Source organism: Pholcus phalangioides, unplaced genomic scaffold (genome assembly GCF_987345545.1).
Source record: "Pholcus phalangioides strain wild (caught in Gottingen) unplaced genomic scaffold, Ppha-v1.0 ptg000039l_1, whole genome shotgun sequence".
NCBI classification, from domain to species: Eukaryota; Metazoa; Arthropoda; class Arachnida; order Araneae; family Pholcidae; genus Pholcus; species Pholcus phalangioides.
Window position 1 is genome coordinate 18635360 of NW_028301625.1, and position 27050 is coordinate 18662409.

At 33.2% G+C, this 27050-nt stretch overlaps 1 protein-coding gene across 5 annotated transcripts in view; it reads right to left on the bottom strand.

Annotated features, from left to right (window-relative positions):
• Grip (Glutamate receptor interacting protein) overlaps positions 1-27050 on the bottom strand; it is a 109667-nt gene that overhangs the window by 16982 nt on the left and 65635 nt on the right. For all 5 annotated transcript variants that reach the window (XM_089253524.1, XM_089253525.1, XM_089253526.1 and 2 more), the window contains exons 5-12: positions 26891-27036; positions 24765-24927; positions 20672-20817; positions 15654-15798; positions 14099-14280; positions 10730-10933; positions 3448-3628; positions 2372-2592 (exon numbers count right to left, since the gene is read on the bottom strand). In XM_089253524.1, coding sequence (XP_089109650.1) covers positions 2372-2592; positions 3448-3628; positions 10730-10933; positions 14099-14280; positions 15654-15798; positions 20672-20817; positions 24765-24927; positions 26891-27036 — 1388 coding nt within the window. The remainder of the gene's footprint in view (positions 1-2371; positions 2593-3447; positions 3629-10729; positions 10934-14098; positions 14281-15653; positions 15799-20671; positions 20818-24764; positions 24928-26890; positions 27037-27050) is intronic.

The window sequence follows — 27050 nt, forward strand, 5'->3', positions numbered from 1 at the left end:
GGAAGATGTTAGGCTTAATCTTGCAGGAAAGATCACCATAAAAACTAACCATATACACTTTTTAATGGACCATTTTTGTAACACCATGATAATTTTCTGTATATGAGTTAATTTTTCATCGCATTCTTCTAAAGTCGTTCTGCATTCCCAAGGCTTAGTTCGTCCTGGACTGGGGTATGCAATAAGGTTTTGGAAATCATACCTACAGAGGGACATAGACTTGGTTGAAGGGGATGCAGATAAAAGCTACATGTGCTCTTGACAGCACACAAAGTTTAGCTATGAAAAAAGACTTGATTTCTTGAATATGTTTACATTAGAGGAGAACAGGTGTTAAGAGGGGGGATATGATCGAAGTGTTTATAATTTTCAATGGGATGGATAGGATGGACCATGATGGTATTAATACACAGTCAATCAACTGCTTCAACAAGGAGACATTAGTATCATTTAGTAAAAGACAATTCCAGGTTGTGATGTCGCTGGTAGTTTTTCTTTAATAAAAATAGAGAAACTACTGACAAAATTTCATATTTATAGCTTCAGCGGTTTCGGCTTGGCAACGATAAATCAGTCAGTTAGGACATGTTATTTTATATACGGGTGCATGGGTAACAGGGTGTATGGAATTTTACTGGCCACTTGTTCATCCTAGAGGCATACTTCCAATTGAAAAAAGTATCCAAATCATGTGTAACAGTGATACATCATTCATGTTGCAAGGGCTTGTGTATTTATTAAAATAAAACAATTACCTTTTCGTACTGTCCCTGTGAAAAAAAGCCAATTAGAAAGTTGTTGCCCTGTTTCGCCTGATGTCAACTAAAAAGTTCACATTTCTAAGAGCAATACTCACAAAGATATTAGAATTCTAAAAACTGAGGAAAGTTGGGAACATTAAATGCGGGAAAACCATTTTACCATGCGGTTTTTCCTAATTTTCCTCCATTTTTTGAACTTGAATATCTCAGTGAATATTCCCACTTAGAAACATAGCATTTTTTTAGTTAGCATCAGGAGAGACAGGGCAATAACTTTCTAATTAAGTTTTAAGGGCACACTGGGACAACATAAAAAGTTAATTTTTATTTTAATAAATATACAAGCCCTTGCAACATGAATGACATCTGAGTGCTACATGACGCCATTTGGATACTTTTTCTAACTGGAAATATGTCACTAGGACCAACAGTTTGCCAGTAAAATACCATACACCCTGTTACCTATGAACACTATATATAGATTAATTATTAGTTTTTCTTTCGTGCTGTATGCTTTTATATCGGGTTGCTGTAATTTGGTTATATTTAGCATAAATATTTTCATGGGCATCTTTTTTCGGCCATGTCGCTGGGTATTTGCTTGTTGTGGTGTTTGTATTTACCTAGACTTACAGTTGATTGCAAATTCTGAATGACAGCATTCAATTTCAATTTGTTGTATTACATATGAATGTCTCTTCGAGAGGTTGGGGCACTGACCCCTAGGTGGGGACTTCCTACAGTAGCAATGTGTTCTGTGGCCATCTAATCACAATTCCTATTGAACCTTCATGGCAGGAAAGATTCTGACAGGGGCAAATCGAGAATCCAATTCATAACACCTCTATGAATATCCTTCGATACAATAGATGATTATAGATCTGGCCTACAGCACCCATATATACCTTTATCATTGCCTATTTTGAGCTTGAAATCATTGACATGATTCAATCATTCATTTGAAACTAGAAATGTAAAAATCTTTCAGACTGAAAAAATTAGCAAAATCACATTCTTTACAAAAGAACTCTTATTTTCAGAACAGGGCATTATTAAGTTTAAAAAACAATTACATAAAATTAATATTGAAAAAGATCCATTATTATTTTCATTCAACTTTTTAATTCTGAAAAACATTCATCCAATGAGGTATTTTTTTTCTTTGATTATTTGATCATTCTTGTCACACTATGGTAATTTTCTGCACAAGAGGGCTAATTAGACCGGGACCTACAATTTATTGTCGATTCCAAACGGCAGCCTATTTTATACTCATCGAGGGGTTGGTCACTAACCCCTCGATGTGCGACTCCCCACAGTAGCAATCTTTTTCTGAGGTCATGTCACTGCTTCTGTTGTACCCGTGTCAGGAAAGTTTCTGACAAGGACGAACCAGGTATCAAACTCGCGACACCTCTAAAGAACCTTTGGTACTTCAGGCGAGATTTTTTTTTTTGTATGCATATTATTCAGCACTAAGTTTTGCAAATCGAAATCTTGGTCAAATCTGATTCTGAAGTTATTTTGTATGAGCTTTCAGCATAAGCTTAGATATTTTTATGAAATTTATCTCAAATAAAAACCACCAATGCAAAAAAATGCCCACATACCGTTAACAGTAATCCCAACTCCAACAAGTTTTTTTTTAGCCAGCTTCACCACAAATGTTCCGCTGCTTGGTACCACCACTTCTGCTACATCAAATTCTACTCTTAAAACTATTTTAGGTCCTGAATGTGTAATCAGTTGCGTTACTTCTTCGAGAGTTAAGCCTTTTGTGGTTTCAGAGTTGACCGCTAAAATTCTATCACCAACTTGTAATATTCCTGACCTAAAATATAAAAAAAAAATTATAGGTCTCTAAATAATGAAAATATTACATGAATATCTAGCAATATCACCACAGATGCAGATTTTGAAGGGCTGGGGTACTAGAAACTGATTTAAATATCTTCACTAAAAACCTACAAGAAAATTATTTTTGTCTAACACTTTCTTCAAATTATCTGATTGACATTGTTTGATTATTGAACAAGTTGCTGAATAGGAAGTGTGGTGTAGATAGCAAGAATTCAACATTTGTATTGGAGTTATCCACCAGTAAGTTATCTTTGAGGACATCAAGAAATGAACAGAAGAATTGTTAATAACATAAAAAGCCTTCATGAGCAAGACGTTTTCCTGTGAATGTGGTGACATGCAGCAGATACAGTGAAACCTCTCTTTTGCAGACACCAGCGGGACAAAAAAATTTGTTCATAAAAAAGGGGTAACTGTTAATCAGGGGTTTGAAATTCATATTTCTATTGTACGAGGTTAGATTATTATTTGGCTGTAAAAGAGAGGTGACCACATCTGAGAGGTATCTATCTATCTATCTATCTATCTATATATATATATATATATATATATATATATATATATATATATCTATATATATATATATATATATATATATATCTCTCTCTCTCTCTCTCACACACACACACACACACACACACACATGTAATGTGTAACAAATTTGACTTGTTTCAAAATCCTTTTAAGTACTGATGTAAGTAAGACCTATATACTTAAGTGGTGAAAACGTCAATGGATACTTGGCATTCAGAGAGTACACATTTAACAAAAAAGTTTAGTAATTTCTTTAGTAGGGGTAACAAAAAAAAAAAAAATGAAAACACACTCTTCTGCTGGGCCTCCACTTTCAATTGATGCTATCACTGGTGGAGATGTACATGTATCTGATGAGAATGCAGTTCCTTGCATGGTGAAACCAAATCCCTTATGGTTGGCAATGAGAATAGCTTCTGTACAATCAGCATGACCAATTGAAGGGAATGGATTTCCAGGCGATATGAGTGAAGCTTCAAAAGTAAATACAATTATGGAAGATTCAGTTTGAAAATACATACATGATACCTCTATAACATTAATGATTTGAAATGAATAACCAGCAGATAAAGAAAGATAGTCTATGTTTGAAATATAAAAAAATACACAAATTTATTTAAAAATACACAATTATTTATTATTAGCTGATCACTAAAACAGTGACCAGCTAAACTTTCCAGTGTTCCATAATTTAATGTATAAATAAATAGCATAAATCAATGCATACAAATAGTGTTAATATTCAGTACACAAGTATTATTTAGAGGTCATACCTACAGTAAGAAGTCTGCATGCAATATATTTTAATTAAACACTATTTTGATTAAAAGTTTTAACTCATAAATCCAAATTTTTTAATTAATGTGCTGATTAATTAAATTTTTAATTGATTATTTTCAAGTGTCAACCATCTACAAAAAATGTAGTATTTGTAACTACAGTAGCACTCAAAAGTCATTTGACAACAATAAATTTTTCTATAAATTTCATATTTGAATGAAATCTAAACTATGAAACACAAACAATGAACCTCATTACAAACTACAGTCAAATCTTGTTATAGCAAACTCCAAGAGACTCCGGAGAGATCACTTCGTTAAAATGAAATTTTGTTATAAAGGAATTCCACGTTTTTGCATTGTTCTTATGTAAACTTATCTGAAGCATTAGAAAAATGTTTGTTAAAACGAGAACTTTGCTATAATGGTATTTGTTAAAATGGGATTCGACTGTTACGACCAAAAAAATGCTTATCTAACACTATGTAAAATATAAAAAAAATGAATCACTTTTATAGTGGGTCAAAAGTCCTGATACAAACAAGAATGCAAACAACTAATAAATAGTAAAATCTGTCATGTCATAGGCATTATAATAAAGTAGAATGAGTCAACTCTTCATTGGAAACCATTGAATTTACATCATTTCTGGCTCTGACTTGTGTATCAAACTCAATCCATAAATGTCTGATGATATTCAAGTTATGACTCTGACTTCACCACCCATAAAACCCTTATCTTGTTGCCTTTCACGTAACTTTTGGGCAATATTTACGGTCATTGTCTCGCTGGAATGTCAGTAATAGCAACAAAAGTCACGTCATTAAGGACAATATGTGGTTATGAAATACATTTTTGTAATGAAACCTGTCCCTTGTGTTTTTTAGAAGGTAAAGAGGACCAATATTTCTTTAGCACAGAGAAGCATTCCCACTTCCACTTTTGTGTTTAACAGTTAGAACCTACAATTACCTCATATATAATTTACTCATAACTACTCATAAGAATCTAATACCTCATATGTGTATTATATATAACCTATTTGTATCTCGGATTGTCATATATATATATATAATTCTCCCTCTTCCTTGCCCTTTCTGTAATTAAATAATTTTTTTTCCACTTGGAAGACAATCAAACAAGCTGATAATGTCCAGTCAACGTTTTACAAGTGATATGCTCACATTCAGTCAGTGTTTTGAATTAAATTCATCAGATTTTTTGCCTACTGGAGATTTTGAGGTTCTCGCTTTACTTGCATTTTGTGATTGCTCTATCTATCCTATATGTTATCTTCTTTTGTCATATTGAAAGAAAATTACTTTTTACATGTTCCCTGCAATTATTAGATGCAGGGTTCCACAAACTTATGAACTGCCTTGAAATATGAAAACTTATAACTGTCTCGCCACTTGAGCTGGACTTCACTCCACACTTGAAGCCATTTTCGCTTTCGCGAAAAAAATCCACAGAATATTTTTTTAAGTTTGAGTGTTCCTTATGTATTCTGCATATAATCCTACCATAAATTCATATTAAATAAGAATTAATTCTATACTTGATTACTTATATATTTGATTAAACTGTATTTAGCAAAACACTTTCGATCTGCCCGAAAACAAAAGCTCACTAACCACAAATTTCAGCTATCAATCAGGTATCAATCATCAGGTATCTTTCAGGTATCAATAAATATCTCCCTTCTGCTTCACATATGTCAAAGTCAGGGCAATGCATGCAAATGAGTTGTCACTACAAGCATTATTGCATTTGTCAAAAGACTTAAGCTCTACTACTTATATTAAATGCCGTGAAATTTTATTTTATTTCATGCATCTATTAACCAAATGCACATACAGTAGATATGCCCCTTATTAGATAATATTAATAGGGTATTGTGTTATATTTTTTCAAAGTACAGACACTTTCTGGATGTATATCATAGCGGGAGGGGGGGGGGGGAACTGTTCATAGTATATAATCAGAATTTCAGTTTATATTATCAATTTTTCATTTTCTTTCATGTTCTTTTTTAAAGCTGAAGTTGTGATTGAGACTTATTTTTGTCTCTGTAAGTTATATTTAAGAACTTTCTTAAGGGATCCATGATGTGTAAAGTATGTAAAAGTATCATAATCCACATTAAACAATCCTATTCAAACTCCTCAGACTGAATTAAACAGACATGATCTTAGCTTGAAAAAAAGAAATAACGAAAAGTGTTTTAGAACAGTATAATAAGTTGCAAAAAAGTCAGTAGAATGAAGCTGTGTGATTCAACATTTGCAATTAAAACAGCGGAACTGTATGGTTTTGCACACAAAATGGGACACACAGTAATCAAATTTGCAAACAGGTTTGTTTTGGATATAGTTATCAATCAGTTATTTAATCATTCAATAAGCTAAACTATTTTTTGAGTCCTGAAATTACTTTGCTTGAATCTTGCAGCTGTTTTAGAAAACAGTTAATTTTAGGTTTGCCATAGATTTTGAAACTCTCTGTAGTTTCAATTTTAATACTCTGCTGCTTCTTTACCTTGAAAATCATAGAAAATTCTCTTAAAGAGCGTTGAGCACCAAAATGTTACTGGAGAGGTCTGATGTTTCTGGAATGGGAAAACTCATCTACAGTGGAGACAAAAAGTTTGGTAATGTCCTTTAAAATTATTCACAGCAAGATTAGCATTAGCATTGAAAAACACATGACACCATGAGACTTTGACTATCCTTGCTGACAAATACAATAAAAAGGGTTCAGATGCTACACACATGCAACTTTTAAAGCTTCTTCTTCTAATATTAAATCAAAACCTGACTATGCTCATCACTATTTATGTTCAGCTTGTAATCTGTATGCAAGTAAAGTAGTAGGTAATATGAGCACATAAAATCATGTTTCAAATTCATGGATGCATTTTAAAAATATCTCATTTTCTCAAAATGGATAACTTTAACAAACATAATCTAATATTTCCAACAATCTTTTCATAATTCTCTGACTCCATAAGGATTTTCAAATCCTTAACACGCTGATGGTGGTGCTGGATTTGAGATATCCACACTCACATTTTATTATGACTGTTCCACAAGTTTAAGGGTGGTAGAACTTTCTCTTACCTTCCTACTATGAGGAGTGCCACCTAATACTGTACCAATCACCACCATGTGGTGTATATCATACTGTGGATCTATGATTCCCAAAGCCACCTTCTCCACCAAAAAAAAAAATATTAAGTAAATATTCTCAATTATAGATTTTATTTAAATTTAGTCAGAGGATATTGTTGATATCAAGTGAAATTAAGTGAGAGTCATTTTAGTGTGTGCTACAATGACTTTTATAAGTCAGTTTTTACTTATATATATATAACTAAACATTAGTCCAATAGACTACTGACCCCTGCCAGTTTTGTGAATTTGAGATGTTCCCGTTGCACTCGCACTACCTCACTCACAGTACCTTTATAACTAGTAAAATAAGTTTTTAAAAAATATATATTTAGTTCATTTTTTTTATTTACAAAGAGTTGCCAACTATTACGGATTGTCCATAGTTTCTACGGACGGCCGCAATAAACTACAGAGCTGCGGAAGACACTCAATACTACGGAAATCAATTTAAACAGGATTCATACAAAATTTCCTAAATAAAAATTACGGAGTTTTTAAGGACTATTCAAGGAGTTTCAAGCAGTTTTTAAGGAGTTATGGCAAATTTCACAACTTACAAGTTTTACAGCAAAAAAAAGGGCGGGGCACATATGCAAATTTATATATATATATATATATATATATATATTTTTAATTTGCCAAACAAATTTTCCCTCTTCTCACAAATATAGACATAGAAGTGGTTCAGAAATTACAACTTTTGATTTGTTACCCAGCATCATAAGAATTCATAAAATAATCAAAATCCACATACATACTTTTCTATTGTCACCAAAGTTTTCTAACACCTTCAAGTTTCGGTCAAAAATATAACTCACAACAGCATCCCATATATAAATTATAAAAATTCTAAAATTGATATTCATTCCCCCTCCAATTATTCAAAATAAAAAAACCACAGCTCAAAGAATTTTCTTACAAAATTATACTTGCAGCAACTCTTTATTCACCTCTCGCTCAAAGTGGATGAACACACTTAATTTTAAAGAATTTGTTTTTTTTAATTTTCTTTGTTTTTCAGTTATACTCAGAAAGAAATTGTTGCAAAATGGGAGCAAATTTCACGTCATTCAACACAATGTTTGGCAATTTAGCACTCATTATTTCGTAACATTGGTGATTTAACACTCGTTATTTGGAAAAATTTACAAGTTAACACTCATAATTCGGCAGACTAGCTCTTTTTTTATTCATAAAATGAATTTTTTTTTTTTCCCACGAAACATCTGGATTTGACGCAACGACGATCGACCATAGTAATTTCTGCTATTTGCAGTGGCGACTTTTTCTTCTTTTTTTTTCAAAAAAGAAACCACGGTCGGTTATTGAGAAACACTGGACTAGGGTAAACTATCTTCAGCTGTACAATCAAGGATATGATCGGGGTTTCACGATGAAAAGCCAGATGGGGGGCCGATAATTTGAATAAGGAGCTGCGGTTACCACAATCCAATTTTCAGGGACAAAATCGAGAGCGGGAACTTGCCGGGAAAATCCACAATACTCATCTAAATTCAATTTCCATCCTCCAAATTTTGTAGAGGACTGAAAATACACTTTCAAATTTTGCGTAACTTTTTTTTTTTCATAAGATAAAATACCACTTAAAAAATAATTTTTTAATAATATATTATTATTTTTTTTAAATACATCCCTTAAAATTTTGGAGTAAAAATTTGGAGAGGAGTGAAATTACTCTTCAAAATTATTTTCTCGGATAATTCCAAGTGCGATTATGGAAGATAGGAAGAAGAGGTGGTGCTGAAGTATGAAGGAATAAAACACTCCCTGGGAAAGAATCGTTTCGCGGTACACGAAAACAAAACTTTTTTGTGCCCTTTTCCGAAAATCTGGGAATTTAATGCGCTGAGCACGTCATTGTACATGCTGTAGAGCAGAAATATAAGTATTTCTCTTTCTCCTCTATGTGGCCAGGATTACACTATAAAAGTTTTTTCAAAGAGTTTTTTTAAAGTTTGAAAAATTCAACCAATAAGATTATCGGTTGCATTTGCACAAATGTAATCTGTGAACTTTATTGGTTGGGTTTTTCAAGTTTTATAAAAGGGATTTTATCAAACTTTTATATTGTAATCCTGGCCTAAGGTACATATAAGGCAGGTATAAAAGTATTGAGGAGTTTCCAAGTACAAAAAAAAGAAAAGAAAACGTGCTATTTGAAGCAGAAAAAGACAAAAACATGCTATAGAAGCAAGATGTTAATTTAGGCGCAGAATTCCCACCACTGGTAGTAGCATCATTTTCTGGTAGGAATGACAGAACTTTACTAACTTCTTTATTTCAATTTCATTGTCAATTTTTCGACTGCACAACAATCTTTTTTTCCTGTTTCTCTCAGCATAACAGAAGTGGGTGTGGCCACTGTAGTCCGACCAATCAAGTGCCATTCTCTCTTAGCTGCACTGATCGTCAGCAGAGCTGTTCTCACATGCTACAGGGTGTCCTTGAAATCCCTATAAAGAAATCTCCCCCCCACCCAACCCGCCTTGTTTTCTTTTCCTTCTTTTTCTCAGGGACTTTCTTTCAGCATCAAGCAGTACTCATCATCAACCATAGTAGGAGGAAATATTCCAGAATGGGAAAAAAGTCTACTTTTTTTATAAACAGCTGGAAGGATTTCAAGTTTTTAAGGGCCTTAAAAAGGAAATTAATGACTTTTTTAAGCACCGTACGAACCCTGTTAAAAATAAAAAAAATCAGGCCTGAGTTTTTTGTGATGTTTCACTTATTTTATTTTTTCAAATTGCATCAATCTTTCCCGTAACAATGAATTCGTATATGCATGTGAGAGAGTTCGAGAGAAGACATACTCTGAGATGATCTGTTTTGTCTGTGTGCAGAAGGTAATCTGCAAAGCTGTGTCTAAACCTCCACTCTACTCGATGCCCAAACGCGTAAAAACCTGTTTTCCATCAAAACCACCCACCTACCCACACTGTGGGCTTAAAGGTTTTTGAGTGGTTCAGCACAGTGGCTCTGGACCCAGCTTCATTTGCATGGTCAAGCTCACAGAACTTGTGTTGGAAATAATGTTTTGTCGTAGGTGCCATAGGAGCTCCGATACGAAAAAAAAACAGGGAAGGTAAGGTCTATCTTTGCTAGATGTCCATATATATATGGTCCACAAGGGCATATGCAGATTATGATTGCATTGAATAATCATGAATTAAGGGACATTATTAAGAAACTCAGCATTCTTGGAAAGTTGCTTCGGGAGGGGGGTGCTTGTGTGGCCCTTCTTGAGTGGTTCCAGTGCAAATGAAGTGCTGTATTTAATGAATTTTAAATTAATTTTTTTAAATTAAATTTGAGTGGTTTTTTTTTTTTTGTTATACTATGATTATGTTGTCCTGCCCCCTTCCCCCCATGGCAAAGCTGAACACACACATCCATCACTACTGACAAGCTTTAAGCCAATCTTGGCATGTGTGTTTATTTATATATACATATTTGTATGATTGAAACATTATGATATTTCTCTTAAGTTATGCTAATTTGTTTGAAATAAAGAAAATGCAAAGGAATATATACTTCCTTTTAATTCACAGTCTATGAGTCGAATGAATATATATACATACATACACACATAAATAAAGCTTACTATTTGAAGAGCAAGGTGATATACGGTTTCCTGAGGAATGATCATGAATTGAGCTCCACTGACTAAATTTTTGCACCAAAGGAGGTGTGATACAATGGTACTGATTTGATGAATTAAATGGTAGACTAGCCACTGATGAAAGAGTATTGTAACAAGAATTGATATAGCTTGCTCGAGCTGCTACATAATGAGGGATTGTACCACCTGAAATAAATAATTTTGTTAAAATCACGGGAAAAATAAACAAAATTTATTATCGAAATGAATAAATATATATCAATACTCTGATGACGTTAACCAATTTTCTGTGAAAAATTAACATTTTTCAAATTCAAATGTAATCACAGGATTATTGCTGAGATATTAGTGATAAACACAAGTAAGAATTGTTTATTCCATCACAATATCATACGTAACAAAACTACACTGACTTAAAGATTACACAGCATAAGAGCTGGAGAAGTTATCAAAGATGAAATCTTTGCTGTGACTTAGAAATGAAATCCCAAGGCTTGTATAGAATCTATTTTTGTTGACTGATCACAGTTTCATACATGAAGTTTAATAAAATTGCCAGTCTTGTAAAAATAAAATTGGTTTATTGTTTTGATGCTTATTATCATCTGCAATTCTTAATTAATTTCAACTCATGGGTCACAGTTGTTTTCTTGTTCCAAACACGAGCTATATATTTTTTCCATGGATCAAGATATCATTAAAACATTCAAAGCACACTACCCATGAAGATGGCATGTACAAAATTTAAGGTATACGAACTATTCAAGGAACCAATTGCAGTCACAAGGCAAGTGGAGGGTTAAGCAGGCAAGGAGGTTATCTTTGCATCAGCCAGCTGTTGAAACTATTGTATTAATAGCTGAGAGACATCTTCAAATAAGGCAAGTTAGATTTCATAAAACTATTGGTATTAAAATAAAAATTCATTTGATATGTTGTGCAAGAATAACCGCAGTTTTAATTGCAATTTTCACTGAACAATAGGTGTTTTCCCCAAATTTTGGGCCACATTAACTAATATTAAATTATGAATAATTTTACCCAAACTTAATTGAATTTCCCTTATGCTGTTATCATTTGCTCTATCTATCATATAACTTTGGGGTATTACTGCATATCATTAAAAACAAAATGAGATTGAAATAAATTATTCTCATTTAAATATCTTATTGTCTAGAAATGGATTACCTTTTGGGTTTGATAATACGATTAAATAATCGACGTTTCGGTGTACCCAAAATTCCAAAACGAACACGGCTATACGCGTTTCGGAACTATATGAAGTTCCTTCATCAGTAGCAGAAATAAAGAAGAAAGAAAATATTGCAAAAAACTCCTTATAGCGGGAGTTACTCGCTGTTGTAGACAAGAGTAAAATTCAAAATGAACCGGCAACAAAAGAGTAGAGCAAGAGGACGGAAAAAAGAGAAAAATGGCGGGGCCAATCGCAACCGAGAACGTGATAGTGATGCTGATGAGAATGGCTCAGCCATTTTTCTCTTTTTTCCATCCTCTTGCTCTACTCTTTTGTTGCCGGTTCATTTTGAATTTGACTCTTGTCTACAACAGCGAGTAACTCCCGCTATAAGGAGTTTTTTCAATATTTTCTTTCTTCTTTGTTTCAGCTACTGATGAAGAAACTTCATATAGTTCCGAAACGCGTATAGCCGTGTTCGTTTTGGAATTTTGGGTACACCCAAACGTCGATTATTTAATAGTATTATCTTGTTATCTAACCAGAGGCGTACGCAGGGGAAGGGGCCACAAGTGGGTCTGTGCCCCCAGCCTACCAAAAATTAGGAAAAAAAATAATATTTTGGTGAAAAAAATTAAAATATCGAAACAAAATACCCTTCATATGCTATATTAACCAATTTCTGTTAATATATATGCTTTTTGAAAAGTGGTAACTTAAAATTTCTCGGGAAGAAAATTTGTGTTCCCTCCAAAGATCGATCCTGCAAAAAGCACCCTGTATCTAACAATCTTATGTTCAACAATGTGACCTTACTGCTGACTGTTTACCTGACTTCAGTTCTTGTAACTCGAATGTGCAATATATGCGATGCACAAGAAACATTAGTTTTCCCCTAATGACCCTTCAAAAATTATTGATCCATTTTCCACATTATCTCAAAATACAATTAAGTAGTATTTTTAATTTAATAAATATTGGTTATATTGGTTAGTAGTTTAGCATTTTGTTATTTGACAAAATAATCATTCCCTAAAAATAAATGCCACAAAAGGGTTAATTTTTAAGAAAATAAATATCATAAAACAAGCCTAGAATATCATTTAAAGTAAGTAAACAAATGAAGTTGGCTATGAACACTATTTATAGAACTATTATTATTTACAGAACTATTATCTATTTATAGGAGAGACCAAAAACGGCTGTAAGCAGTCGGAGAAATAGAACTGAAAAAATCAGACAATTTATTAGAATCATTAGACAGGAGAAACTTAATATTCAACAGGGTTGAAAGAAATTTTCAGACAAGCATTTTTAGAACATAAAATTAGTCTCACTTAATTAAAAAAAATTTAATTAAAAAAAAGAAAAAACAATGAAAACTCATGCAAAATCAAAGGTTAATTCAGTTTCTTGTCATAAAAAACTTTACATTGTTTCTTGAAATTCCAAAAACTCCTTGCTGCTGTTTGCTGCATTATACAAGTAAATTTTACTACAGTTAACTTCATTTATACATTTAGCCAATAGGTTTGTATCGGAAGATATAATAAATCATCTTTTTTTAGAATAATTATGACTCAAGATTAATTAAGATTTCACACCATTGCATCTACTGTACTAGGAAATCTTTTTCTTCAGACAGTAGAGGAAAAAGTTTTAAAATCTGTTAGCAACCCCTTAGCTGTTGTAGATTTTCTAAGAAATAAATATTGATTTTTTTCTCTCAGCATATTGTCCCTCCATGCCAGAAGCATGAATGTGCACACTTTCACTTTTTGGGTTAATTAGCTGGTTGGATCCCTTATTGTGCTATCTAAGTTTCATAAGAAATGTGAATGAATGCTTAACCCCCTATTGAAATGCATTTTACAAAGCATTTTAGGGAAATGAAATAACAGGAAATAAAAATGAAATAAACACTTATAAAATAACAGGTAAAATAAACATTCAAACATCATTTCCCACTTTTTGGAATTTGCGCATTCATACTTCTGGCATGAGCAAGATGGCATGTTCTTGAATTATGACTGAAATGCTATTTTTTCCATCAGTGAGGAATAATCAGACATATTGAAATTATATAGCCAAATGATAGGCAAAACTGTACTTCACAGTTAAATATTTCTGTAATGATACAACATATAAACTCAAACCTCTTTTAACACTGGTTTCTGGAACTCTACGCATTGCAATCTGACTCACTGGGAGGATTTCAACCTTCACTATATCACTGGATGAGGATTTCAACAACTGCATGGCTTCTGCTGCTGTCATAAGCTCAACTTTAATTCCATCTATTGCTAAAACATGGTCCCCAACATGAAGAGCTCCACACCTACAGATAAAAAGAATTACAAAAGATTTTGTTCAGTATTTTTTAAATGAATATCAAATGCAAAACAACACTAATTACGAAGGGATATAGAACCGCTCACAACCCCGGACTGATGCAAAGCACCTTACTTCCGTTAAAGAGATATATATATATATATATATATATTCCATTCAGTAAGGGGTAAAAAAAGTCTTTACATTTAGATGAAACCCAGGTAGCCACAGAACTCAAAGCTCTTTGCAAGCACAAATCCAGAGGCAGGGGGGGGGGCAATGAAGGAGATCACCCCTTCCAAAGAGCCATATAATATAGAAAAAATTTGTCTGTTACAGACAACACAAACACACATGCATACATACAATTCTATACCTTTGCATCCCACTTTCTCCTTTGCACATTGGCATACATAAAATTAAACACATCCTATTTCTCTATCAATATTGGAAGTTTTTCACCACATGCCTACCTGCTACCATGATTTACTGTCTAATATTATAATAAACACTTTTATTGACTTATGATATTGATGTAAATTTTTTTTTTGTTTTTGCTCTTTCCTCTTGCGTGTAATTTTTTTCCCTGCATTTGTAGTTGTGATTAAAAAATAAGAGCAAATTAGCTCCTTGGTTTTTTTTTTTTGTTTCTTCTGTATTTGTATTTTTTCAGATAATAAAGTGCGTATATATATATATTTATCCTGTAAAGAACAGAACAGAACAGATTGAGCAATAAATAAAGACTGAGCAAACAGAACAGTAAAATACAGGATGATCCTACTTAGTAAATCGCTTCTCCGACACATTGCATTGGATCCACCTGTCCCTGCTCTATTCGTAGCTGAAGATATCTATCTTGCCTTCATTTGCAGTTGAAGATAGCTGTCTTCATTTCATCCACAGCTAAAAATGCCTACCTTTGCTTCATTCATAGGTGTCATGGGTGAAAATGCCTGCCTTCACTCAGGCACATATCTGGGGGAAAGCGATGGGAAAGACAGTTCCTCCAAAGAGCCAAATAAAATGGGAAAACTTATCGGTTCCATAAAATATGGGATGATGAAATTAGCTTACAAAATTTGCCCCCCAGTCAGCATTGTCATAGATTTGCGCCTGGCTCCTTGTAACCTGTTATTATACAAATTTCTATATATAATGTATATAGATATCTCTATTAATGTATATAGATTTTTTTCTAAGTTGTGCATAACCGAAACCATGTTTCATGTAAGGGCCAGTTTTGAAAGGATAACATATATGATCTATGCTCATAAATATAAGCAAGTTTGTTTATGAATTAACTCTTTATTTCTCAAGTATAAGAAATAGTTATCTCTTTGACATGATACTCTGAGAACTTAAGAACGTTTTTAGTACCTTTCAGCAACACTGGCTTGCCGAATGCTGGCAATAACTATAGCTGGCTCTGGTAAGAGAAGACATGTCAAACTTATGCCTAAAAGAACACCAGGTGTTTTTTCTATTTCCACTAGTAATGGCCCAGATGCATTTCTGACAGCATCTGTAAAATTTGAATGTATTCTTTGTGTTAGTGTTACAATTCATTCATTCAAAAAATAAAAACTACTGACATGAGATGCAGTTGAATTTACTTCCAACATACTCTTTTGGGGATTCCAAAAGTGCATGTTATAAGCAAATTCTTTAAATAAGCTGATGTAGCAGTTGTATGCGTACATGACAGGGTTGTAAAACCCGGGTTTTTTGGGCAAAATCGAATTTCCTATTTCCCCTTATCTCAAAATATCTAATTTAAACATGCATGTACATCCTTTATGTGTACATCTTTTATATTATGCCTAAATGTACATTTTTGGTGCACATTAAACTGTATTTGATTAATAAGCTATGCAATTGACCATACAACAAGGGAATAATTATGAAGTAATACTGGGGGCTAATGTTGTAAGAACTATTAGCTGAGCTAGGAGGCTGTCCATGCACAGTCTCGTTCAGCATTCATACATATGCTCTAAGGAAGGAAAATGTCTATCCTTGGTTAGAACACTCGCCCAGACAGTGAAAGACTGGTGGTTCGATGCCCCACAGAGGAATGTGAATTTTCTTTTCAAACTACATCTTTGCTTGGTTATCCAGGCTTTTGTACTTTGTATGAACAGCGGAGAGTGACATAGCTTCTCTCTATAAAGGGAATAATTGTTCACACACAAACACACCCACTGCTGCATAATTGTATCTGGACCTTGAGTTGTATGCAGAACTGCATAAAGAAAATTGTTTGTAGTAAAATAAATGAATTTGGATAATGAAAATTGTGAGAAATCAGGATATGTTGACTGAATTTTTCTTCTCTAAATTTTTCAAACCCAGCAGAAAATATATTCAAAAGTGATCCGTCAAAAATAAAACCTTTGGCTATGTAACCAGAACCATAGTTTTTTTTTAAAATCAAACCCAAACTTTCAGGAGCTAGTCACGTGCTTCTCTTTTCTTTGAATTCCTCACTGTTGAAAAATATACCTGCTTCATTAAATTAAATTTTGAAATATTTTTAAAAGAACAATTACAAAATGATCTGGTTAAAAGGAGATAGCAGTCATTCTGAGGATTCATTACTCTGGAGGTGTTTCCACTTGTCCAAATTAGCCATTTTTGGGAACTTAAAACTACAGAATAACTTGAATTAACAATAAATACAATTGTTAATAACATTATTGTATATTACTATCACTTTATACAAGACAACCTGTCATGTATAGCAACAGACCTGCAGAATGGCTTCATCTGGCTGACGATTTTAACACGCCAATTTTCGGGGTTGGGGTTATATTATGAGCATCTTGAAAAATCAAGCTAAGGCTTATTTTCTGGTTAGGTCTTATTTTCAGAGGAAAAACTATACTTTTTGTTGTTTCACTTGAAGGTGTTCGTTACCAATGTTCAATTCAAGAATCCCACAAAGTTATTTTTTTTTCTTTACAAACTAATGTTATTATTGTCTCTTGATATTTCAGTTATGAAAGTCTGATGTACCTATGTGAAACTTATAAAAAGTAATGCAAACATGTAAATATTTTTTTAATTGGTTTACTTCTTCACTGAGGCTTCAATTTATTTATACAAGGATTTGTGTGTGTGTGAAAAATTATGTAATATAAATATAATAATTTCTTTGGATATGTTTATCACATATTAGATATATCACATATCTAAGTTCATGGTTACATTTTCTGTTTGCGGTTTCTTGTAACATTTTAATATGTGAATGACGTACCTAAATGCTTACATAAAAAAGTTAGAAGAATTATAAAAAAAAGTGTGTTTGTGATTCCAAGAAATTATTTATCACATTTTTCCTCCCAAAAAAATCTTTTAACAATAATTTAAAATATACATATCCTAAACACTGCCCAGCAATTTTTATAATACATAAACTAACCTTAAGATAAAATTTTAACCTGAAAGCAACACATTTTCCTTGAAAACAAACAATTTTCCTCCAAAAAAAACAATTTTTTGGCCCGGGGGGAAAATGGGTACCTACCTGGGGAGCAAATTTGACAATCCTAGTACATGAAATGTATTATTGAGATTATCACAGGCAAAAATAAGCTTATAGAACATATAATTAAAATGAATACAGTTTTTAGTTGATATCTTCTGAAAAAGTTTGAAATTTTATAAGAAAATACATGATACCAACACAAGGCCACAACAGGCATAATGCCCAATGAGGTGGCTGGGAAAAAGATGCCCACAACAAATATGGATGTCATATTTCAAAAATACAGCAACTCAATTACAAATGCAATCATAAAAATTAAAGGCTATATATACATGATGAAAAATTATACAACGCCCATAAAAAATATTTATGGTTGCCTTATTTTAAGTATGGATAGCTTCTTATTTACCCTAAAGTATTTATCATATTTCTTTTTAAATGTGTCAACTGCATTAGAATTCACTACCCCCAGGGGTAAGCTATTCCATTTATTAACAAGCCCATTAGAAAAAATTCCCTGTGACACCAGAACCTAGAAATGTCCCTTACCAATCGATACTGGTGTCCCTTTGTCAAAGCAGTTGATTGATCGCATATTAATAATTCACATGGTCAATCTTATCCATCCCCCAAAAAATTTTGAACACTTTGATCATATCCTCGACACCTGCATTCATCCAATGTATACATATTCAAAAAATGAAGTCTCTCTTCATAACTTAAGCCCTGTGCACCAACAAGGAAACAACTTCTCTGCACCCCCTTCAACCAAGTCTATGTCCCTCTGTAGATATGGTCTGCAAACCCTTAGTCAAGTCCAAGACAAACTAAGCCTAATAATAAATCTACACTACCGATTGAAACGCTGTGGCTTAAATTCATTTCACGCTGGAATTCTAAGAAAATTCCAATAGACCAATTGGGTAGGTCCATTCCGCAAGCATCCAATCACGCCACTCCATTAGTTTCACACACAGGCTCTCAGCTTCATTCTGACCACAAAGTTTGAAATGAACAGATATACTTTTTCCGCTGAACAACTAAGAATTAAGATTTGGTAATAAACCCAAGTGGGATACTCTGTCAGCATTTGATTAGTGGTTAAATATTTTTTCCTCTGAAGAGGACACCCATTGGTGCCGCAATGCATTAAGATTTTTTGTGTATTTGCCTTATTCGTTGGTGACTTCTTAAGAAAGTCTATTTCATATGGATCTCTAGCTAAAAGGTTCTCCCAATCAATACCTGGGAAATTAAAATCCCCTAATATGACAACCCTCTTATGCTTACACATGTAGGAAATTTCATCATGAAATTTGGTGGAGTTTCGATCCTTATTGGGTATATTTACAAACCCCTACAATAAGTTTATGATGGCTTTTTTTTCATGACCAACACATATAGAGTCACTATCACTTCCCTGCAGGTTGCACACTCTAGCATTCAAACATGATTTTACGTATATCAAGACTCCACAACCCCTTTCCTAACAAATCTAGTTGCCCATCGTTTGCCCAAGATTCTGTAATGTCTTACAGAATCTTGGGCAAACGATGGTCAAGGTCTAGGCACTCCACAGCTATATCATAGGTTCTGAAAAATCTTTCTTATTACCCAAAAGCTCCTGGTATTTATTAATACACATTTTCATTTGCCCTGTGATTTAGTGTCAATTGAGAAACCATCCAAGTCAGAGGTGGGTCTATACTGTTATTATCATTAACCAACCCGCCTTCCCATCTATGTGACCTGGGAATGAAAAAACCTGACCTAAGCCTATTGCAAACCTCTCAGATCCCTCCTATTCAGGTGAATCCCATCCTAACAAAGCCACCTATTAGTGAATGCAGGAATCTCCAAGAACGTGACCCCAAGTGAAGAGCAAATGTCCTTCAGGCCTAAATTGAATTGGTGGATCTTACTCCTATACCCACTACTACCCCTTGGCAGTACTGGAATCATTGCCACATCTGAACCCCCTTACAAGCGGATAATATTGAATTACAGTACTCTGACAAAGGCTCACTAATATTCACTCCTACCTGATTCGTATGATATACAGAACATACAGTTTTTTTAAAAATTAGAATGATTTTACTGATATTAGATTATTTGCCAGGGGTCCCTTGGAGAGATTTCAGGGGATCTGAGTTTGGATGAGAAAGCAACTGATTGTTTTTACGTTGCTATATACTGATTATTTTGTAAATGGGTCTGTGGATAACAAAGTTAAGAACCCCCCCCCCCCCGTTTATGCTAATGATTTTCATTCAACCCTTTATACTGTCCTGCTTTAAAAAGCATTAGCAAAAGTGTCAGGTTAGATAATCTTTAATGTACCAACTAATTATTTTAAAAAAAACAAAAAAAAAAAAAAACAGTATTTTTTTAAATCTCAGATTTTTATTTATCTTAGAAATAAAATGACCCCTACCAAATAATTTACACATCATATTTTTATTTATTATAATTTTATTTTTTTCTACTTTTCACAATGTGGTAGATAAAGGGTTAAATTTGTCAACATTATGCAATTTAATCCAGAAAAAAAACCAGACTCCACAAATTTTACTTATCATCAATCAACATGAAACTGAATTGGCATAGTTTTTTAAGAGGCAGGAATTTGATGCTGTTAAAACAGTGGTGATTTCTGCTTTTTCTGAATTATGTCCCAGGGATAAAGATATCCACAGCATACAGTACAAATAAGTCTATTTGGTTTTTTAAAATTTTCAACTACACCACAGCTTAGCATAACTTTTATTTCATAGTGAAAAATTTGTTTTAGCCAAAATCTTATAAGCTAAAGAACAACTTCATTCATGTAATTAAAAAAAAAAATTAACATTTTCCAATGAATATTCAAAATGTATTTCAAATAGATTTTGATGTTCAGAAAACTTACCAATGACCGAAACATCATATTCCACAGTGAATAGAGCTGATCCTTTGACTTGTTTGAGAATATGTAAAGCTTCTTGCAAAGTCGCTCCTGTTAAATTGATTCCATTTACTGCTAACAAGCGATCACCTGCTTTGATAGAACCTTCTCTGTTAAAAATAAAAAATTTTCATGAATAAAAAAAATAAAAATTTTATCAATTTTATGTCATGTTAGTTTAAATGCAATATATTTTAATATGTAATCTAGCAGTAATATCGTTGATATAGTGAAAATCATATATAACGATGACTTTTATATTTATAATCACCTATGTAATGATATTACTATCTGTGTGATCCAGACTGTTCAGTATTAATGTATTCCTTATATGAGACATCCTTTATAAAGATACATTTCTCAGGTCCCTTGAATATTGTTTTATGCCAGTTTCACTGTATAATAACAGTATGATACATCATGGTAATTGATAACTTCAGATTGTTTACTCTCCTACTACAGAAATATTTTTTTTATAAACAGCAGTATCTATAACAACAGTATTATATAAATAAGGTCCCTTTGTTACATCAAAAATTTTTGATGGAAGAAATCATTTTTAACACTAGAAGGATCAAGCCAGTCAATTTGACTATTTTTGATCTTATTGCTCTGTTTTCATGATGAACCAGATTGTTTTGAATGCTGAAATTTCACGATTTTTTCTTAAAAGTACTGAAACATTTATGCTATCCAACTATCATTAATTTAAAAAAAATTGACCAAAATATTTTTAGTTTTACCTAAAAGGACCATGACCGGTCAGTTTGACTTAACATTATAGACAGCAAATATTTTGTCAAGTTGTAGCATCAAATTTCCTCTAATATAGATGTTCTAGCTTCGGCTAATTGAAAGCACTCTTATTAACAGACTATTTCTTATTTCATTAGTCTGTCAATAAGAATGCTTTCAATTAGCCAAAGCTAAAACATCTATATTAGAGGAAATTTGATGCTACAACTTGACAAAATATTTGCTGTCTATAATGTTATCAGTCAAACTGACCGGTCATGCTCCTTTTAGTTTGGCCAAAAATGCAGGGGCAGTTGAAGCTTAACTGCTGCCCAGGTGTAAAGCCTCATGTGCCTCCCCTAAAGACGACTTGTGGGAGGCTGACAGTGCTTTACCATTGGGGACTCTGGTAAAGCTACTGAGAGAAAAACCACACAATAGTTCACCTTTACTAAATGGAACATGCGTAACCATTAAAAGATTCTTCCACTTTTACAGAAGATTGTTTTTTGGTTGTCATTTTTTGTTCTCAATTATGCCAGATAACTCAATTCACATTTCAGCTCTTGTTGATGAGCCATCATTACTGACACTTACCTTGTAAAAAGAAAATATAATGAGGCGACTTTTATTTATAAAATTATTTTTGAAGCAGTTTCTGGTGCACCAGAGATTGGACAGGTAAGAAGCTAAATTCCTAATTTGATTCCATTTGACCATTCCAGAAAAATTACTAGAGTGCATCAAAATGGTTTGTTGGCAAGGTATGGCTCAAAGGCATAATGTCATGTGCAGAGTCTTATTTTCAGGGGTCTTCATTTACAAAGGGGCTTGGTGGGCTATAACCCAGAATTGGAAAATTTGAGAAATGAGTGGTTAACAAAATTAATATAATGGGAGAAGGGTGCCAAAATTTAGAAAACTATAAATCCACCTCTGTCCAGAGAGAGGGACTGAGTGGGTAAGTGACAGAGTTTTTGCAAGCCTGTGAGTGAAAAAAAACAATTTGCAAGCCTGTGAGTGAAAAAAAAAAACAATTTGCAAGCCTGTGAGTGAAAAAAAAAACAATTTGCAAGCCTGTGAGTGAAAAAAAACAATTTGCAAGCCTGTGAGTGACAAAAACAGTTTCCCTCCATGTGAGTTACCAAAAAGTGACCTAGAAAGCAAAGTACCAGGTCAAGAGGGAAAGTGAGGAAAAAAAAATAAAGAAACGAAGACATGTTTACAGGCTGAGCTGGCTATAGCCCAGCAAATTTAAGAAATAAATGGGAACGAAATTCAGACAAGGATGAGAGAAGGGCGGTGAAACTTTCATAGCCCACAGCCAGCCAAACCATAAATTTGCCTCTGGTGATGTGAATTTTTACTATTGGAGACTTCCAAAAATTTGGTGTCTAAGGCTGGTATTACATTATAAAAGTTTTCTTTTATAAAACTTTTATAAAACTTGAAAAATTCAACCAATAAAATTATGGGTTGCATTTGCTCGAATGTAACCTATGAGATTTATTGGTTGAATTTTGAGTTTTATGAAAGGGATTTTATCAAACTTTTATAGTGTAATACCGGTCTAACTAAAGACTAAGCTGATACCCCTTACAACCTACAGCCCGGGTGCACCCCACCCCTTACACCCTCGCTTAAGCCGCCCCTGCAAAAATGTAGTAATGTGAATAACTGAAACTTACCCGAAAGCATGTAGATATGTGACCACTTGATTATAGTTTTACTTCACCAATGCTTGCTGAAAAACTGCAGCGGAATACTACCTTGGTAGGTTTAATAATAAAAGACCAAAAAGAAATTTCACAGAAATTCAACAAGGACCCTCTTTATATGAAACACGTTTGCACATAAAGATGCAAGATTTTGTATTTTTAGTGTTAAGAAAAAGAAAAATACTTTACTAGTAAGCTCAGTGCAATGAAATGTATTTTCTTCAAAGTGAGAAAAAAAATCCCTTAACCATTGAGTTTTACGATGAAACGAAGTATAGTGTTGATCAGATGGCTCGAAAGTATTCCGTGTAAATATCATTTGTTTGCCAGTGAGCATTTTCTACAACAATTGACTTGCGTCAAGAATTGCTTGGTTGATTTGTATAAAAAAATAAAACCGGGAAAACTAATTTACTTCTTGTTGAAATTAGTAAAAAAGTTTAAATAACTTTATTTGTTCAAAAATCAGAATTTTGTTGATGACAACCACCATCACTACTGTACCAGGGAAAAGACTATGATGTTAGTTAGATTCCACTGTAAAATAGCAAGCCAAGTGGTAAATTTTTATTGGGTAAGAAATCTGTGAGGAGAAAATGCTAAAAAAATGTATTGAAAAATGTAAAATACATGAACCCATCTGCAGATATAATGTTTACAAGGTAAATATTTTTTATCATACGTAATCAGAAAGTTTTGGGAATTCAAAATAAAATTGAATTACATAATTTTAATTCTAAAAAAATTCAGTAATTAATATTATATTGCTTACATTACACTAATATGTACATTTGAACATTAAACTATTGAAAAATAGAGATTTTGTAGTGAAAATACCCTTCCCATCATTTTGACCAGTATCAACCCTTCTTCCCAACTTTTAGTCGCGAATGTGAGTCGACCTCCCAGTTAAAAAGTCTCACCACAGAGCAACAGTACAACTATTCAATCATTACGCTTCACTCATAGTTAGAGAAATTGATTGCAGATGACACAATTACACAGAAATAAACTTCAAGGTAGGTTTACAACATGGATACGCACATCCCAACATGTACCAATTCGTTACAAGTTCCACAGAGGGATATAGATGAGGTGCATGTGTGGTTTAGTAGTAGTATCAACCCTTCAAGGCAGAGCAAAACGTTGGTCCTTCTGGTGTTAAATATGAACTAAATTAACAAAAATGTCAGCAATCTGGTAAAATTTTTCTTTTATAAAATTTATTGCAGACATACTGTATATTTATTGAAATTTATGGTTGATTGAGGATTTTTCCTTCACTAATGCTTCTGCAACATTTATAAAATGTTTTATATTTGTATAAAAACAAAATGCACAATAGCCAATAAAATATGAAACTTCACCATAACCTGTAAAGCTGTTTGAAAGAACTACTATAAATATGCAATTTAACCTAAGTTTGTTACTTTTTCTTTCAACATCCTAGATTTGACAATATCTAATGATTCAGCAATAAATTTTGCCAACCCTTGGACCTCTAAATAAAGGTTTCACTGTATATCACAAAATAAATGAGTAATCAAAGAAAAGCTTTTTCTGGATAAAACTACTAAGATCGTAAATATGACCAAAGAAAGTACCTATTTGCTGGTCCACCAAATCGAACATGAGTTATCATCAAAGGACGACACTTCAATTTATCGCCACATGCACCACCTCTCAAAGTAAATCCAAAACTATCATTTTCTTTTTCCAACTCAAGCTGGATTACTTTTGGACACAGACAAAGTGATCCCTCTGCAGCTAAATGGGTGTAAATTGAATTAGATATATATATATTTTATTTGAATATATAGACATGCTCCCTGAACACATACACAGTTCAGTTGTATCACAAGTATACAGTGATACATAGGCGAACAAATGGCTCAGCTTAAGAATTGTTTGGCTAATAGAAAAATTTTTCTATGTCAACTTATATGAACATTTTAGTCCATACCAACATAAAACTGCTGCGCCATGAGCTAAATTTTCCTGCCAGTCAAAATGAATCAAATGGGTAACTGTCACTCGAGCCAGATTAATTTATTTTGACCTTGTAATCATTTCTAGATACACCTTCCTTCATAAAAGATTTTGAGCCATTTCAGATGAAAGATGAATGATTGAGATAAGCGAAAATGTATTTAAAAAGGAAAAAACCTTTAGTCTTAAATGGTTTCAATGGAACCCCCCTTCAAAAAGCATTTAAATTAACAGAAAATGGTTAATATAACATATAAAAAGGATATTTTCTTTCAATATTTCAATTTTTTAAGTCAAAATATTAATTTCTTTTCCTAATTTTTGGTCAGCTTGAAGGGGGAACAAGCCCCCTGCGTATGCCTCTGTTTCCAGTAGTCAAACTACTTAAAGTAGAGATCTCTACTTTCCAAGGTCACACGATAGAGCGACCACTGTTCGCCAATACGCATCAAAATTTTCAATTTTACTCCAAATTGCATAGGAATGGAAAGTGTCTTTTAAATTTAACAATTTTTTTTAGTGTTTTCTGTTTTTCATAATAAAATACCATTCTTTTTTCAAAAATACCCCTTAAAATTTTGGAGAGTGAAAAATTACTCTTTAAAATTATTTATTCAGATAATTCTGAGTGCGACTATGGAAGATGGGAGAAGAGGAAGTATTGGTGAAGTATGGAGGAATAAAACATGCTCTCTCAGAAAGAATTGTTTGCCAGTACACTGGAACGAATTTTTGGTGAACATTTTTCGACTTCCTCTTCCGAAAGTGAGCATTTGACAAGCTGAGCACATCATTAGACACCGATACATGCAAGGCAAGTACAAAAAGTATTTCTAGGAGTTTCCAAGTGCAAAGAAAAAAAATTAATGACAAACAAGTGGTATGTGGTGCAGAAAAATATGAAAGTACTCTATTGGAGCAGGATGTTAAATTTGGGGCAGAGTGACAAAGAGTTCCCACCACTGGTAGCCCCAAAGCAGAATATGCCGAAATACAAGACGTACATCGCAGAACAACCAGTGCTGTTGCAGAACAATCTAGAAAAATTTTAAGAAAAGTGTAGAAAAATGCTATTATGTAGATGCAAATTTTTACCGCAGAACATTTTAAGTCAGCTGAGGGATCGTTGCAGAACATCGCAAAACATTCTGCTTTGGGGACTGGTAGTAGCACCACTTTCTGGCAAGGATGATATTTAGAACTTAGCTAACTCCTTTTTTATTTTAATTTCACTGTCAATTTCTTTGACAGCACAATGATTTTTTTAAACCATTTTTTTCAGCATAACAGAAGTGGGTGAGGTCACTGGAGTCTGACCAATTAGGTGTCATTACCTCTTAGCTGCACTGGTCGTCGGCAGAGCTGTTCTCACCCGCTACAGGGTGGCCTTGAAATCACTATAAAGAAATCTTCGTTCCGACACCCTTCCCTTTCTCAGTTTTTTTCAGGGGCCTTCTTTCAGCATCAAGTAATACTCATCATCAACTTTAGTAGGAAGTATTCCAGGGTGGGGGAAAAGTAATGACTTTTTTTAAAAACAGCTGGAAGGATTTTAGGGGTCCCTTAAAAATTGAAATGAAAATTAATGACTTTTCAAGCACCGTACGAAACCTGAGCTTATACATAATACATGATGAAATGGTCCCAAAAAAGAATTTATCTGATTCTGTCAAAAAAATTGTTTAAAAAGATCTATTGCATCTATCTCAAAAATTGATATATAATTAGATAAATTACATACATGAAAAAGGAATATCATATTCCACTTCCAAACACACTTTATCTCCAGCATTTTTTAAAAGATTAAGTATTTCATCATGCTTCAATTTGTTAGTGCGAATGCCATTCACAGAAACGATATGATCTCCTATAGCTAAGCAGTCACTTCTGTAAATACAAAA